We start from the raw sequence: 13,722 nt of genomic DNA, 5'->3' as shown, positions 1-13,722 counted from the left end.
GGGTGAATCAAATTGGCAGGGGTGCTAAGGAAGAGGATTTCTTGGAGTGTATGCGGGATAGTTTTCTAAACCAACATGTAGAGGAACCAACGAGAGAGCAGGCTTTTCTAGACTTGGTATTGAGTAATGAGGAAGGGTTAGCTAGCAGTTTTGTTGTGCATAGCCCCTTGGGCAAGATTGACCATAATAAGGTTGAGTTCTTCATTAAGATGGAGAGTGACATAGTTAATTCAGAAACAAGGGTTCTGAACTTAAAGAAAGGTAACTTTGAGGGTATGAGACGTGAATTGGCCAAGATAGACTGGCAATTGATTCTTAAAGGGTTGACGGTGGATATGCAATGGAAGGTATTTAAAGACCGCGTGGATGAACTAAAACAATTGTTCATCTCAGTTTGGCTAAAGAATAAATCAGGGAAGGTAGTGCATCCGTGGATAACAAGGGAAATCAGGGATAGTATCAAAACAAAAGATGAAGCATTCAAATTAGCCAGAAAAAGCAGCCTACCAGAGGACTGGGAGAAATTCAGAGTCCAGCAAAGGAGTACAAGCGGCTTAATTAGGAAAGGAAAAATACATTATGAAAGAAAACTGGCAGGGAACATAAAAACTGACTGCAAAGGCTTTTATAGATATGTGAAGAGAAAAAGATTAGTTAAAACAAATGTAGGTCCCATGCAGTCAGAAACAGGTGAATTGATCGTGGGGAACAAGGACATGGCAGACCAATTGAATAACTACTTTGGTTCTGTCTTCACTAAGGAAGACATAAATAATCTGCCGGAAATAGCAGGGGACCAGGGGTCAAATGAGATGGAGGAACTGAGTAAAATCAAGGTTAGTTGGGAAGTGGTGTTAGGTAAATTGAATGGATTAAAGGCTGATAAATCCCCAGGGCCAGATAGGCTGCATCCCAGAGTGCTTAAGGAAGTTGCCCCAGAAATAGTGGATGCATTAGTGATAATTTTTCAAAACTCTTTAGATTCTGGAGTAGTTCCTGAGGATTGGAGGGTAGCTAATGTAACCCCACTTTTTAAAAAGGGAGGGAGTGAGAAAATGGGGAATTACAGACCAGTTAGTCTAACATCGGTAGTGGGGAAATTGCTAAAGTCAGTTATTAAAGATGGGATAGCAGCACATTTGGAAAATGGTGAAATCATTGCACAAAGTCAGCATGGATTTATGAAAGGTAAATCATGTCTGACTAATCTTATAGAATTTTTCGAGGATGTAACTAGTAGAGTGGATAAGGGAGAGCCAGTGGATGTGTTATATCTGGACTTTCAGAAGGCTTTCGACAAGGTCCCACATAAGAGATTAGTATACAAACTTAAAGCACACGGTATTGGGGGTTCAGTATTGATGTGGATAGAGAACTGGCTGGCAGACAGGAAGCAAAGAGTAGGAGTAAACGGGTCCTTTTCAGAATGGCAGGCAGTGACAAGTGGGGTACCGCAAGGCTCAGTGTTGGGACCCCAGCTATTTACAATATATATTAATGATTTGGACGAGGGAATTGAATGCAACATCTTCAAGTTTGCGGATGACCCGAAGCTGGGGGGCAGTGTTAGCTGTGAGGAGGATGCTAGGAGGCTGCAAGGTGACTTGGATAGGTTGGGTGAGTGGGCAAATGCATGGCAGATGCAGTATAATGTGGATAAATGTGAGGTTATCCACTTTGGTGGCAAGAACAGGAAAGTAGACTATTATCTGAATTGCGGCCGATTAGGAAAAGGGGAGATGCAACGAGACCTGGGTGTCATGGTACACCAGTCATTGAAAGTAGGCATGCAGGTGCAGCAGGCAGTGAAGAAAGCGAATGGTATGTTAGCATTCATAGCAAAAGGATTTGAGTATAGGAGCAGGGAGGTTCTACTGCAGTTGTACAGGGTCTTGGTGAGACCACACCTGGAGTATTGCGTACAGTTTTGGTCTCCTAATCTGAGGAAAGACATTCTTGCCATAGAGGGAGTACAGAGAAGGTTCACCAGACTGATTCCTGGGATGGCAGGACTTTCATATGAAGAAAGACTGGATAGACTCGGCTTGTACTCGCTGGAATTTAGAAGATTGAGGGGGTGATCTTATAGAAACTTACAAAATTCTTAAGGGGTTGGACAGGCTAGATGCAAGAAGATTGTTCCCGATGTTGGGGAAGTCCAGAACAAGGGGTCACAGTTTAAGGATAAGGGGGAAGTCTTTTAGGACCGAGATGAGAAAAAAAATGTTCACACAGAGAGTGGTGAATCTGTGGAATTCTCTACCACAGAAAGTAGTTGAGGCCAGTTCATTGCTATATTTAAGATGTGGCCCTTGTGGCTAAAGGGATCAGGGGGTATGGAGAGAAGGCAGGTACAGGATACTGAGTTGGATGATCAGCCATGATCATATTGAATGGTGGTGCAGGCTCGAAGGGCCGAATGGCCTACTCCTGCACCTATTTTCTATGTTTCTATAAAATTACAATAAATTGTACGTTGGGGCATGTAATTTGGCAGAGAGAGTAAGGATTCCAAATTCTCCTTAGGAAGAGCTGAACAAGCTTGAAGGGTTTCTGTGATAAAGGGAAAGTTGAGCAGTTGATTAAAAAAAATAGTATATGTTTAGAGAGGATGGTAGTTTAGGGAGGTGATAATTGGAGAACTGAAATGAAAGACCAGTAAACACTGTGACATTCAGAACAGTTATTTCACTGGAGTGAATGGAATGTTGAATTTATTTGATGTGTAGTGCATAAATGCATTTAAGGAGAGGGCATGTAAGAGTATGAGGAGGGAAAGAATAGAAAGATGCTGTTTGGGTGCTGTGTCAGAGAGTATAAGAATTTTGGGTGGGGGGGGGGGGGATGCTTACAGAATAAATGACAACATAAGGTAAATGGAAAGATTAATATTTGAATGCTTGCTAAATGGGTTCTCTTTTGTTTAAACCATGCAGACCATTATTAATGTTGACACTACTGAGTTATATATCGAGATAAAATGTATTGTGCATTTATCCTGATCAAGTATCCCTTCAGGCTGTCATTTAAATGTACCTGTGCTAAGTTACATAATTCATCTTGCAGGTAAAAATATGTACAAACATGCTGATTCCAATATAAAGTTTTTTTTAAATCAATGCTGCTTTATGTGCACAAGGCCAAAGATCTTGGGACAGGAGTCAATTCAATTCATCACATTCATGTTGGTCATGTAAATCTTTTTATCTGCAGTGCAGCATCCTTGCTACTTGGCTGGTAGAATTTCACTCTGTCAATGGTCCATTGATTGAGTTTAGTTTTTAGTTTATTATAACGTGTAGCAAGATACAGTGAAAAGTGCCACTGTGCCGCCCACCTCAGGCTGCTCATTCTATATATCCACCACCTCAGGTTCCTATGAAATATTTCCTCTCTCATATTTGCCCTTAATTCCCCTAATCTGGGAACCGGCTCTGTGTTGCCCACAAGGAGCAATTTACAACAAAAAGTGAGCTTGCCACCTGCCATACTTTTGGGTTCTTTGTAATTACTAGTTCAAATGTTCCTTCCTGAGGTGCTGCAGGTCAGAGGAACTATAATCTATTTGTATGCATTTATGAAGTTCTTGTGTTTTTATTGGCATTATCGGAATTCATAAGATCGCATTGTGCATTCAAACGTGCTAGTATTTTTCTATGCTGAATTCTTTTAAGGCTTGCATTGCATGCTTGAAACGTCAATGATTGAGCCTATTATTTCCTGTTTCTTGGATAGCAAACTGTTCTTGGCTCAGCAGTCATGAGTCTAACACTTTTCATTGATTGTAGTGAAGGAGTAATGGATATTGACTGCTAGTACAACAGTGATCTGTTTTATTATTGTTTGGTTTGCTCTCTTTTTCACAAACATGATTTGGATGTTGCATACCATAGATCAATCACCATTTGTTTTGTAAAAGCTAGTTGTTGGAATTTCTCAAACAACTCAATATTTACTGAGTCTGGATGTAATGGAAAGTGGAGACTTGTTCTTCAATCTGATCCCATTTATGGTGTAACTTAATTTCTGTTCACATCTATTAATTCATTCGCTTAATATTTAATTTGATCTGCGGTTTAAGCAATTTGAATGTTCCTGCTTTTTTATTTGCCTAATTCGAACTTTTAGTAGAAATTAAATTAAATTGGAATTACTTGGAGTAGTCTTTATTCTCTTGATTCAGAATTTCTGTTTCTTTCAGTTATTTTAATAGCTGCCACCTTGGCTTTGAATGTCAGCCAACTATTTATTCCTCATATTCTTTCTGGCACACAAATGTCAGTTGCCAGACTATTGTTTTTTATTGCCTGTGATTGTATCCAATAGCCATTTGGTTTTGTGTTTTTAAATCACAGAGCCAACATTTTGTCTATCCGTTGCATTTTCCTTTGAAGGGTAATATGACGATGAATAAGATTAAGTCTTTATCAAAGTTGTGTTTGGTTAATATGCTTTGTGTTTGTTTAGATAAGGAGTTTTCAATTATAGTAAAAATGTTGTTTAAGTGATCAGACACATAATCAATTGCATTGTAGGGCAGATTATGTAAAAATATATAAATTGGACGTTTGATGCCAGGAGACTCCATTGAGAAATTCCAATCGGGAAAGAAGAATTTTCCATGTGCCTGATGCTGGTTTGCCTTTCTTAGTTTGCCCAAAAACAAATAATACAGGTGGTGGCGTGGGAGATATGGTTTGCTTGACAAGAATCGAAGCTTTAGCAACTATTAGATGGGCAAAGGAATGCTAATCATTTTTGCAAACAATACTGGGCTATTTATTGCCCCATCAATTCCTGCCGTTTTAAGATGACAAATCAAGCATGCATGTTTGAAGCAATGCATAATCTGCAGGAAGAATTTTTGCTTTTCTTCAAATACCCTTGGATTATTCTTTTGTATATCTAAAGTCATCGCTAGCATTGAATAGAGTGGGTCACATTGGAGAAATGATGCCCACTCCTGCATTGAAAGGTTCTTCATCTTAAGACATAAACAGGCCTGCGTGCTTATTTGAACTGAAGTGGACCTTCCGGATAAAAGCGAAGATTTAGCTGTGTATTTTTTTTAGAGATGGAATCAGCATGGAAACAGTCTCTCCGGCCCACCAAATCCGCACGGCCAGCGATTCCTGTACACTAACATTATCTTACACACTAGGGACCATGTACAATTTTTACCAAAGCCAATTAACCTACAAACCTGTCGGAAGAAACTGGAGCACCCGGAGAAAACCCATGCGGAGAATGTACAAACTCCGTACAAACTCCGTACAGACAGTATCCGTCATCGCGATTGAACCCCGGTCTCAGGTGCTGTAAGGCAGCACCTCGACCGCTGCACCAGCACCTCAACCACTGCCCCTTGCCTACCAAGAGAGTATGCCAATAGCATCATGGATGTGAATTGTTTTGGTATCTTATTTTGTTTCCTTAATATCTTATCACATGCAAGTTATAGGTCTTTTTCAGCTTCAGCTCAAAAGGCTAACATGACCTTGAATGTCAAATTGTGTGTAATGTTCTTTCCACACTCCTGATTTATTGTAAAGGACTTGAAGAGCTCATTTACGTGTGATCAATGATACCACTGGATGAAGTATGAGACATAAGGAGTTCCATTAGGAATGAATATGGGACACTGATCATCTCTATTCCCTCCCTCTCCATGATTCTTTGTTATCTCGCAGTACATCCTGATTGTCTAGAGATTTAATTTACCATTCAAATGGTCTTGGAACATCTAACAGTTTTCTTTCTGCTCTTGCTTATCTTACAAATGTTCCTATTTGGAGAGTGAACAGCTGGGAAACATTGGACTGTTTCAATTTTGAGATCTAGACTTTATCCTAGTAGCACCATTATAGTCCCTGCCTCAACTACCACCATGCAACTCGTTCCATGCATTATGTGGAAAAAGTTACTCGGATTCCTATTAAATCTTTCCCCCTTCACCTTAAACCTATGTCCTCTAGTTCTCGATTCCTGTACTCTGAGCAAGAGACTCTGTGCGTCTACCCGATCTATTCCTCTCATGATTTTATACACATGTACAGTGGTTGTGTATAAATTCAATCCAAATGTGGATGTCTTTGATTTCCTGTGGCCTCTGTGTGATGACCAGGGAGTCCTCTTTACATGTTGAGATCTAATTTCAAATGTGTACCTACTTTGAGCATGGATTTTGCCCCAATCTGTCCCCAGTTTTACTGCTAACGATCTAGGTTTGTGACTTCATATTTTGGTGATTTAATTACTTCATATTTACTTGTTTGAAAGACTTGACCAAACCATCAGTTTTTAAATTAAGAAGTGTAAGGGAGAGGAAATTGTAATGCAAAATTCTCCAAAAGGAAATTATTTGTGACTCTTCCCTGGCTTGGAAAACATGCGATTTGAAGGGGAAATTGTTTAAGGTGGATAGTTAACTGTTGAGGGGGACATGGCTTAAGGTGAATAATACATTTAGTAATCGAAGAGTTGACCACAACTTGCTCTTGTTCTAAATCAAATACCTGCACGAGCTCCACTTATTAGACTTGACAGAGCGGTAGGGACTGCTGTTGAGGGTTTGCCCAGGGGAGTTAGCTAAACCAGATCTATCACTGAATTATTGGTTTATATCAGTATGCAACATTATGTCAGGTTTTCTCCATGTGCTCTGGTTTCCTCCCCTATTCCAACGATGTGCAAGTATGTAGGTTAATTGGCTTCTGTAAATTGTTCCTAGTGTAAAGGATGCAAAAGTGGGATAACATAGAACTAGTGTACGGGTGATTGATGGTGGATTCGATAGGTTGTAGGGCCTGTTTCCACACTATCTCTAGATACATAGAATTACCCACAGTCTGGTGATTTTTATTCTGGATCACTACTGGAATGTTTTTGCATTCTTTGTTCTAATTCATTCTTTTCTCCACCTCACAGCCTTTATAACCACATCCAGCTTTGTAGTAATTTAATATCGGGCTGCGATTACTCCCTCTTCAAGGTAAGTCGATGGTCATGCTCTTTAACTTTTGAAGTTAACAATAAATTAATAGCATTACCTTAAAGATGCCAAACTAAACTGAACACTTTTTCTACTGATTAATGATATTCCGCGTCATTCATCTTCATAGCCTACATCGGCAGCATACTGAGCTGAGAAACCTCAATGGTTATTTTTGTTATATTTATAACCTGTCCATTGAAGGGCATTGATGTGAACTCTACCTATAAGATTTAATATCAAAACGTAGCCCAACGATTTTTTTTCTCTCTATTCCCCACATCATCTTAAATACTAATTTCTTACCTATTTGCTTCAATACCTGTTTTTGGGTGGTGGAGTTTAGAAAGAGAAAGGAATGGATGAAAATTTTAAATTGTCAAGATATGATCAAGAGCATCCTCATGCTAATTAGTAATCGTATGATTGCATTTACCGTTCATTTTGAACCACGACCATAAATATGATCAATGTTGAGAATTTGAATCCACATGAGTTCTATTTGGAAGGTCTGCTTTATGGTTTAGGTTTCCATCCTCACAGTAACATGACAATTTCCTTAAGATAAAAGTCAGTTTTAATTGTAGGAGGAAAATGAAATCTAAAACGTAATTCCATGAGCGAATGTGAAAGTCTCTACGTGATGTGATATTTAACATCTTTTACATAAAGGATGGGATTGAGCCTATGTGGGAGGATGAGAAAAACAAGCGAGGTGGTAGATGGCTGCTTACCCTTTCCAAGCAACAGAGAAAGACAGATCTGGATCGTATTTGGTTAGAAACTGTAAGTATTCTTTCCTCCACTCCGTTTCTAAAAAATTCTGGACTAGTTTCCTTTAAATTGGTGTATGACAACATCCTTTCGTCGTGAAGATGTACGTTCATGGCATCATTTACTACGCTTGAGAAACACTAAGGTTTTCAATGAGGCCATCAATTTGAATATAACAAGCCGTCCACAGTGGGCTTGTAGAAACAAGGAACTGCAGATGCTGGTTAATACACAAAAGGACACAAGTATTGGAGTAACTTGCCGGTCAGGCAGTATCTCTGGAGAACATGGATAGGCGATGTTTTGGGTTGAGTCCCTCCTGTCCCCCATTCAGCCTGATTTTGGGGGGTGGGGGAAGGAGAAAGCTAGAAGAGGGGAGAGGCAGGACAAAGCAGAGCCAGTAATAGATGGACGCAGGCTTGGGAGGGGGGTGTGAGGCAAACGATTGGAATAAAGGCCAGCGATAAAAGAAAAATGAGACTGGTTGAAGAGTTTTGTATTGCCTAACTTGAGGGAGGAAAGTAGCAGGGGGGAGGGGAGAAATAGGTGGGGTCTAGGTGCACAGAAGAGGGGGGTAGATAAGAGGGGTGGGGTGTTGGGGGTTTAGTAGGAATCTACCTAAAATTGGAGAATTCAATGTTTAGTAATCAGTTCATCGATTTAAGCAATGTTGGCTTTGCATAGTGACCTCGACTGTGGAACATATTTCTCCTGCCCTTCAGTATAGTGACATGGGATCTTGTATATCTCTCTATGAAAGCAGATGGGACCACAGTTTATTGCCTTATCTAAAGATTATCTATTGATTTTAGAGGCATGACAAACTTGTATGTTTTTGGTTTTGTTTCATTTATTTTGCTTTAAGCTTGTAAAACTGTTACTGAAGTTCACTAATTCCTACATTTTTGTCTGTTCTCTCTCTCTCCCTTCACCTCAAAAAGCTGTTGTGCCTTATAGGAGAAGCATTTGATGAGCACAGTGATGACGCATGTGGCGCAGTAGTCAATGTTAGAAATAAAGGTGACAAAATAGCTATATGGACTACTGATTGTGAAAATAGAGAATCTATCACGTATATAGGGTAAGTGAGCATAAAGGATGATGTGTTTTCCTTGTTGTTTTCTCCTAAATATTTTCTGCTAGATGTTGTTATGGATGCATACTTTACAATGGGATTTAATATGTCATTACCTGGCATAGTAATCATTACTATGGCAGGTAATGGAATGATTATAATGATGTACGTTCCAGGCACCAGCAACTCTGTTTAAAAAAAAAAAAGCTTGCCCCGCATATCTTTTTTTTAAACTTTGCTTCTCTCACCTTAAAGCTATGCACTCTAATCTTTGACATTTCCATCCTGGGGGAAAAGGTTCTGACTAGGGTGGCACAGCAGTAGAGCTGCTGCCTTACTGCACCAGACATTGTTTGTACATTCTCCCCGTGATTGTGTGGGGTTTTTCCGGGTGCTCCAGTTTCCTTCCAAAGGCTTGCAGGTTATTGGGTTAATTGGCTTTAGTAAATTGTCCCCGGGAGTGTAGGATAGGATGTCTCCAAATCAGTGGCAATTAATTCCAAAATCCCGAGTCATTTCTGTTGGCCAGATTATTTCCACAAAGAATCAAATTAAAATGACTAGGATGCTGTTCACAGGGATGAATAGAATGAGTTGGATGGTGTTTTCATACTGAGCAACATCTGCTGAAAATACATTGGTGGCACATTCATAGTCATGCATCTCAACTTGAATGTATGTTTGAAGGTGAGCGTGGATACTTCAAGAACCATCTTTTATGTTACCTGGCCAAGTCTATGCACAAGATCAGTGGGGATAGTCTGGCCAAGAGTTCAAGCACTGGATATATTCATATAACATAAACATTATCAAGAAAAGTGTTTGGAAGTAAAAGCTGTAAATTGACAGATTTTGACACAAAGGTATTAGATTCTCATGTTGATTCCAATGGATACCATAAAATAAGGAACGTATAGGCTTAATTTTTAATTAGTCATAGTCCTCTGTCATGGAAACACGCCCTTCGGCCCAACTATCCATGCCAACCATCAATCACCCATCCATGTATTATTTCTACATTGTCCCTCATTCACATTCATTCTCTACATACTAGCAGGTGATTCACAGAGGGCCTATCAACCTACAAACCCACACATCTTTTGGGATTTAGGTGGAAACCAGAGTACCCAGAGGAAACCTACGCGGTTGCTGGGAAAACGTGCCGACTCCGCACAGACGGAACCCGCAGTCAGGATCAAAACTGGGTCTCTGGAGCTGCAGCTCTACCAGTTGTCCCACTTTGCTCCCAATTATGTGACCATCAAACAAAGATTTGCTGTGTTATTTTCATCTTTGCGAGATTTTGATTTTAACCTGTTGCATTTGGAAATGTGAAACAATGTGAAAAGTTTCAGCTAACGGTATCATGAGTAAAATAGAATTGTTTCTTAAAAGTTAACTGTAATCTGGGACCTTACATGATTTTCCATTTGCATGTAAATTTCATAGCTTCAAGGGAATATAGTCATACTATTTTTAGAAAACATGTACACAAAGTGTTTGAGTAACTCCGATGCTCCTGGCAGCTGTGAGGCAGCATCTCTGGAGTATGTGGATAGGTGATGTTTCAGGTCAGGATCCTTCAGACTCATGTTCATATCCAAGTTCACCAAAGATGCTGCCTGACTTGATTTACTCCAGCAACTTGTAAACCATCATCGGTGTTTTGGGGGCAAAACTGGTTTTATTTGCTGGGTTATTTAAACCTCTGATCTATTTAATGGGAAGTGTTTTTATAATAAGATGCAGCCGTTCAAGTAAACTTGCTGAAGGTAAAGCCAGGAGAATGGTTGTCTAGCACTGGGAATTGTTTTAAATAGAGCTCTAGCTGGATATCTTAATTATTTATATTTTGCTTTGGAACAGGAGAGTGTACAAAGAACGATTAGGGCTTCCTCCTAAAATAGTGATTGGCTACCAGTCCCATACAGACACTGCCACAAAAAGCGGATCGACAACCAAGAACAGGTATGTTGTTTGAGAAGGCACCAGTTATATGGTCATCACTAGAAGACTGGATGCGTAAAGCAATCTACACTTCAAATTAAACCAAAGCTTCTAGTAAGCAGAGTGGGACTGCATTCTAATATCACACAAGTGTGAGTTTTCGGTCAGTTTTCTATCTTTGACTTTGTTCAGTATTCTGTGAAAATGACCCTTTCCCTTCAAAATGTTTTATGAATCCATTTGGTTCCTGACATTTTCTGAAAGTGTTAAAGATAGCTTGTAAAGTGAAATATTTTAAAAGGTGCAAGTTTTTAAAAAAAATAATAGATTTCCTTACACTAAATGTGACACAATTTAGACTTTTTGGTGGGTTGGGGCTTGTATAAGCATTTAGTAATTTTGAAAGGGAAAGGGTTAAAATCTTGTCTGAATGTTGTAGTACTTAGTAATTTAGTTCAGTTCTGACTTTTTTTGTACAGCAAACAGGAGGATTTGCTGTAATAAGTGCTTATTTGTTGGCTGTTAGGTTTAATTTATTCATTGGTTTCAAATTTAAAAAAAGCTCTAATAACAGCTTAGTTAATTTAGATCATGAGATGTAATGTGTGTTTTGGGACTGGGCATATAATTTTAAATTGATAGATTTCAAAATTTGTCATATGCATTACTTAAATCCTGCTACATTAATACAGAGTTCATAGTTTGATTTAAACTTTAACTTTGAAGAAGCTTTTGCAGTTTTGTGATTTTTACTTTTTGGGCAAGTGTGGATTTCTCTTCTAAAAAAATGTATTTTGTTTAAAAAAAAAAAAAATTGCAATATGATTACATTCCTTGCTCGAGATGTTGAAATATATTGAAATCCTCTATGTTTTGTATTGTTCTGTATTTTAAAACATGTATCCTTGGAAGAATTTCTATTTTGCATTGGTTATAAAGACTGAATTAGGAAAATGGTCCCAAAAAGTATACGTATTAAAAATGTAAAAACAAAAACTGTAAATAAAACTGTACAGTGAAATTTCTGGCATTCAGAGGCTGTGGTTTCATTTTATCTTTCATTTCTTTACAACATTGAGCTGTTTGCCTTCCAGTTAACGGAGATACACCAGCAATTTACAAATTAAACTTCTCCCAGTTTGAAACGCAAGGAAATGCAGATGCTGGTTAAAAAAACACACACACTGTGCTGGAGTAACTCAGCAGGCCAGGCAGCATGTTCTGAAGACGTGGACAGGTGAAGTCCTTTCTCTGGACCCTTCTTCAGACTCAATTTATTCCAACACTTTGTGTTGTTTTATTTCCCCAGTTTGGAGCATCAGATTTTTTATATTGCGTCACTTATTCGTAAAATGAAGCTGTCTCAGGCTCATTTATAATGTTTGTTTTTGACCATGTTTTAGGGCTATTTGTTACCACTGCAGGTTTCCATTACCAAGTCATACCACAAACTAAATTTGATTTGTGTAAACTAACTAGGTAAGGTGGAGGATGGAATACATATCAACATTTTTTTTTTTTTTTAATGGTCTAGCACTAAGTAATTAGTATTTCATGGTAATAACATGTCACTAAAGAATAGTGCAGTGTAAATTCTGTTGATACATTCAATATCCTTATACCGTTTTAGATGCTGGACCGCCAAGGTAGAATAGTAACGTTTGCATCCCCTCTCTCTCTCTCTCTCTCTCCCCTGTCCTTCCCCCACCTGATTTATTGTACTGATCACACTGTTGTCCTGTTGAGTTTCATTGTTTGTATCACTTATTATCACCTTCCCCACCTTTCCTTGATTATTTTTGCTTTTTGCATATCTTTCGTTTATTTGTTCTATGTACCTTCTATATCTCTCCCTGACTCTCAGTCTGAAGAATGGTCTCGACCCGAAAGTCACCTATTCCTTTTCTCCAGGGATGCTGCCTCACCCGCTGAGTTACTCCAGCTTTCAGTGTCTATCTTCCACCTATTACCTGCCAGGCTTTCTCCTGCCTCTCCTCTTTTTCAGCCTTCTTATCCCCACCACCTACAATCAGTCTGTAGAAGAGTCTGGATCCAAAACATCACCTATCTATGTTCTCCAGAGATGCTGCTTGACCCTTCCAACTCCAGTTACTCCAACACCTTTGGTCACTGTAAACCAGCATCTGTAATTTCATGTTTCTAGTCTATGTAATAAATTCCCTTTGGTAACAACTTACGATGTTGCCTTAAGGTACCTCCAATTTTCTTCTTCTGGTTCTTTACCACCTCTGGTATCGTGCTTTGTTTGACCAGACCTCCTTCCAGGAGCACCACTGTCAGCAGAGTCTGAAGCTGGGTCCCGACCTGAAAACTCACCCTTCCATGTCCATAGTTTGTTGTTTCTGCATTGCATCACTCCTCTAATAATTACTTTTTTGCTTATTTCATTGTCTTTAGGACCACTAAGACCGTGGCAATCTAAACTTTAAAAAAATAAATCACAATGCATGTAGTTCTGAGTCTGAAGAAGGGCCTCGACACGAAACCTCGCCTCGACCCGAAATGTTCTCCAGAGATGCCTGACCCGCTGAGTTACACCAGCACATTGTGCCTTTTAGTTCTGTTATAACACGATTCATAACACGATTGGTAAATTAGGGAACACCATTGATATTACACGGGCTGAATCCGATGTGACACTATTTCGAATGGGAGTTAGAGAATCACTTAAAAGTGAATGGAATTTGATAAGCAGAAAAAAAGATGTCTTGATAGGGAGAGGGGGAGGGTAAAATCACACACAGCACTCCCCAAGCAACAATGTGTCATTTTCACCATGTCTATTAAAAATGTAACTAACAGCTAGTTAATCCCATAGTTTAAATAATATTATGCAATGGGTAAACGGTGATATTGCAATATTGGGATTAATTATTACCTAAGTTACTCATTGGGAAGCTTGCAGAACCTGGTG

At 39.1% G+C, this 13,722-nt stretch overlaps 1 protein-coding gene across 2 annotated transcripts in view; it reads left to right on the top strand.

Moving 5' to 3' along the window:
* eif4e (eukaryotic translation initiation factor 4E) overlaps positions 1 to 11,817 on the top strand; it is a 36,105-nt gene extending 24,288 nt beyond the window's left edge. For both annotated transcript variants that reach the window (XM_033022690.1, XM_033022700.1), the window contains exons 4-7: positions 6,928 to 6,991; positions 7,664 to 7,777; positions 8,707 to 8,846; positions 10,707 to 11,817. In XM_033022690.1, coding sequence (XP_032878581.1) covers positions 6,928 to 6,991; positions 7,664 to 7,777; positions 8,707 to 8,846; positions 10,707 to 10,821 — 433 coding nt within the window. In that variant the 3' untranslated portion in view covers positions 10,822 to 11,817. The remainder of the gene's footprint in view (positions 1 to 6,927; positions 6,992 to 7,663; positions 7,778 to 8,706; positions 8,847 to 10,706) is intronic.
* The last annotated feature ends 1,905 nt before the right edge of the window (positions 11,818 to 13,722 follow it).

This window comes from Amblyraja radiata, chromosome 1, assembly GCF_010909765.2.
Source record: "Amblyraja radiata isolate CabotCenter1 chromosome 1, sAmbRad1.1.pri, whole genome shotgun sequence".
Taxonomy (NCBI): Eukaryota; Metazoa; Chordata; class Chondrichthyes; order Rajiformes; family Rajidae; genus Amblyraja; species Amblyraja radiata.
Note: the sequence above shows the minus strand (reverse complement) of the source record. Positions and strands in the feature narration are given on the sequence as shown.